Raw genomic sequence first — 3,120 nt, 5'->3', positions numbered from 1 at the left:
AGGACGCGACAGCCGAGCCGTCTGGTAAGGGGATCCGGGAACCCGAGCCGGCGGGGAAGGCGACACCACAGTGTGGAAGGAGGCGCGGGCCCCAGGTGTCCAGGCTCTGCCAGGCCAGCTGCGCCCTCCCCGGGGACGCCTGGCGTCCGCTGGGGCCCGAGCTGTGGACCTAAGAATAACAAGGATCACAAATAAGGTCGCCAGCCCCTGAAGTGCCTCGGGCACTCTTTGCTAGGGGATCATTTACTCCTTGTTACAACCTGAAGATGGGGCAGAAGGGTTAAGCTGCTATAAAGTGAGTCCTATCTCAGTCTCTCCTCTGCTCACAGCCTTCTGTGACTCCCGCTTTCCTCAACGGAAAGATCCAAGTTCCCTGTGCAGCCCACAGGGCCCTGCATGTCCCTCTGCATCCCTCCCTTTTCTGCCCCTCGGTCCCTCTGCTTCAGACATACCACATGGGACTCCACCATGGCCCTCAAAACCTGGCTCTGTGCTGCCCCAGGACCTTTGCATAGCTGTGCCCTCTGCTAGGACCACCTTTTCCTAGAACTGTGTATGATCCACTCTCTCAATTTTCAGGTCTTTGCCCAAAGACCACCTGTTCTCTCCACCTCCCGATGTCTCTTCCTCAAGTTTATTTCTCACCCTAGCACCATGAGGTACCTTAGATATTTCACCTCTTCACCTTGTGCCCTGCCCGTGTCCCTACAAGGGACATACAAGGTCAGCTCTGGGAGGGCAGGAATGGGTGTCTTTTCTTCCAGGGGTGGACTGCTGGCTGTGTGCTGCACATAGCAAGTGCTCACATTTTGGGAGGAAAATTTCACATTTTGCTCACAATTTTGGGAGGAAATGTATGGATTTCCAGCTTACAGAAGTTAACCCAGGGAACCAGGAGCCTGTAAAAAATCCCCTGAGAACATGGCACTAGAAACACTTGAGCTTCCCTTAAAATTCCTAGACAGGACCTGGGTGTGGTGGCACACATACCATCCCAGCACTCAGAAGGCCAAGGCAGAAGACCGCCATGGGCTTGAGACAAGTCTGGGCTACATAGTGAGTTCAAGGCCAGCCTGGGCTACCTGGCAAGACCCTGTCTCAAAAACAAACTAAAAATCTTAGGGATTTTGGCTCAAAAAAGTGCTTCTCTCTGACGAGGTTTAAAAACCTGCTAAAGGGACATTTGCTAGAATGTGGAAGGACCTTGAAAACCCTGTGCTCAGGGAGAGACTCCAGACACAGAAGGAACCACAGCCTGGGATCCACGGACAGGAAACGCCCGGGAGAGGCGACTCCAGAAACAGGAAGTGGACTCGGAGGTGCTGGGCTGGGAGAGGATGGGTGACTGCCTCCTCGTGGGGATGACGTTTCCTTTGTGGTGACGAGAAAGTGTGAGAATTGTCTAATAATGACGGTTACACCACACAGTGTGCTGAGTGTCTCTGAATCGTGCGTCTCTACATGGCTAAAATGGTCCAGTTTATGTTCTGCCGAAGTCACTCTGCCTGGAAGCGGTTTCTAATCCTAGTCAGAAGCCACTGAAGGGTAAACTGAATGGCCTCAGTCCCGTGTGCGGCTGCCCCCCGCGCCACATTCCGGAGGGGGAGGAGATGGCTGTCCCCGCCTCACTGTGAATCTGGCCAAGCGTGGGCCTCACTTTCCCATCTCAGACAAAGTAAGGCAGAGCTGGGTTCCAGCAGGGCTGTGACGGGGTGACGGGTGCATCCTCCGGCCGGCCCACCCCCCAACCAACCGCATCCACAAGCTTGATACGCAAATCCTGTGAGATTTTATTTAAAAAGTCTGCAGTGAGCAGTGAGAAGGGTCTGCCGCCGTGAGAGTTGCTCAGCTGGGCCAGGGACGGTCAGGGCACCCAACCCTCCCCACCCAGGTGCCGCTGAGACTGAGAGTTGCCACCGAAGGCTCCTCCTGCCGCGTGGCCAACATGCATGCAGCCCTTGCCGCGAACAGTTCTGGGGGTGCAGGGAGCCCTAGGCAGCCCTCCCACGGGGTGCTTGCCGTGAGTCCTGTGCATCCCCTCTGGGCCCTGACCTGTCCAGGGGCCAGTGCTTTCTCTGGGTTCTGGGGCTGGGGAGGCTGAAAGCTGAAGGGACGCTGTAGAGATTTAGTTTTGGGGGGCTGGAGCCCCCAAGGTGCAGGATGGGGCCTGGCCCCAAAGGCTGGACCCCCAGGCTCTCCTCCATCGGCCGGACATGGGGAGGCTGCTCCTCAGATGCGCTGGCAGCTGGTCCTACAGATGCTCGCTGTGACAGAGGAGGGGGTGTAACAGAGATCCCATCACTGTCCAGCCAGCCCGGCCTGCTGACCCTCGAGGCCGAGCCCCCAGGGTAAGGCAGCTGGGAAGTTCAGGCCCCCAGAAGGTTTGGGAGATTCCCCCCAGGCGCGGTGACCAGGGGACCCCACTGGCTGGCTCCACCTGGCCCCTTCAATCCAGCTCGGGTGGCCCCGGGCCGGGAACCTGCAGAGCACACCTGGCGACCTGGGCCAGGATCTCCTTGATGCGAACGATGAGGCTTTCGTGCCTTGCAGGGTCACGCTCGATGGCGCCATGCAGCCGGGCCATGTAGAAGTCCAGGGTGCTGAGGGTCGGGGTCTCTCCGGTGCCTGTGGGGGGACCGCGGGAGGTGTCAGCAGGCAGAAGGGGGAGACCTAGGCCCGGGCGTCAGGGGTCTCGGTGGGGGACAAGGTCCTGAGGGCTCAGGTCAGCTGGAGGAGCTCGGTGGACCCGGGGTTGGGGGTCTAGGGTGGTGCCAGAATCCACTTGGACGGGACGGACCGACCCGGACGAGCAGGGGCGGGGGCAGGGTGAGGACTCTGGAAACAGCGAGGTGGAGAGGACTTGGGACCGGAGGGCAGGCGAGGGAGTGGCCCGGGGTGGTCAGGGGAAGGGGCGGTCAGCAGATGGGCTGCTGGGAACCGGGGTTGGTGGCGACAGGACACAGGCGGGGACGCGGCTCTGGGCAGTCAGGAGAGGGGATATCCGGGGGCGGGACCCGTAGGCAGAGAGGGGCTCTCTCCGTGACAGTGAGGAAGGGACAGTCCGCGCGCTCGGCGCCTAAAGGCGAGGGCAGGATGGAGAAAGGGCGTGGCCAGGCGGGG

The 3,120-nt window shown here is 59.9% G+C and overlaps 2 protein-coding genes across 2 annotated transcripts in view; both read right to left on the bottom strand.

Moving 5' to 3' along the window:
- Positions 1 to 2,204, bottom strand: part of Gipc3 (GIPC PDZ domain containing family member 3) — a 5,923-nt gene extending 3,719 nt beyond the window's left edge. The window contains exons 1-3 of the mRNA XM_010635108.3: positions 2,053 to 2,204; positions 1,888 to 1,973; positions 43 to 169 (exon numbers count right to left, since the gene is read on the bottom strand). Coding sequence (XP_010633410.1) covers positions 43 to 169; positions 1,888 to 1,973; positions 2,053 to 2,204 — 365 coding nt within the window. The remainder of the gene's footprint in view (positions 1 to 42; positions 170 to 1,887; positions 1,974 to 2,052) is intronic.
- Hmg20b (high mobility group 20B) overlaps positions 1,767 to 3,120 on the bottom strand; it is a 7,302-nt gene continuing 5,948 nt past the window's right edge. Inside the window, exons 9-11 of the mRNA XM_010635107.2 lie at positions 2,802 to 2,977; positions 2,493 to 2,685; positions 1,767 to 2,264 (exon numbers count right to left, since the gene is read on the bottom strand). Coding sequence (XP_010633409.1) covers positions 2,252 to 2,264; positions 2,493 to 2,685; positions 2,802 to 2,977 — 382 coding nt within the window. The 3' untranslated portion in view covers positions 1,767 to 2,251. The remainder of the gene's footprint in view (positions 2,265 to 2,492; positions 2,686 to 2,801; positions 2,978 to 3,120) is intronic.

Source organism: Fukomys damarensis, unplaced genomic scaffold, assembly GCF_012274545.1.
Source record: "Fukomys damarensis isolate Sample0158 unplaced genomic scaffold, DMR_v1.0_HiC HiC_scaffold_37, whole genome shotgun sequence".
NCBI classification, from domain to species: Eukaryota; Metazoa; Chordata; class Mammalia; order Rodentia; family Bathyergidae; genus Fukomys; species Fukomys damarensis.
This window is presented reverse-complemented; position numbering and strand designations above follow the sequence as displayed.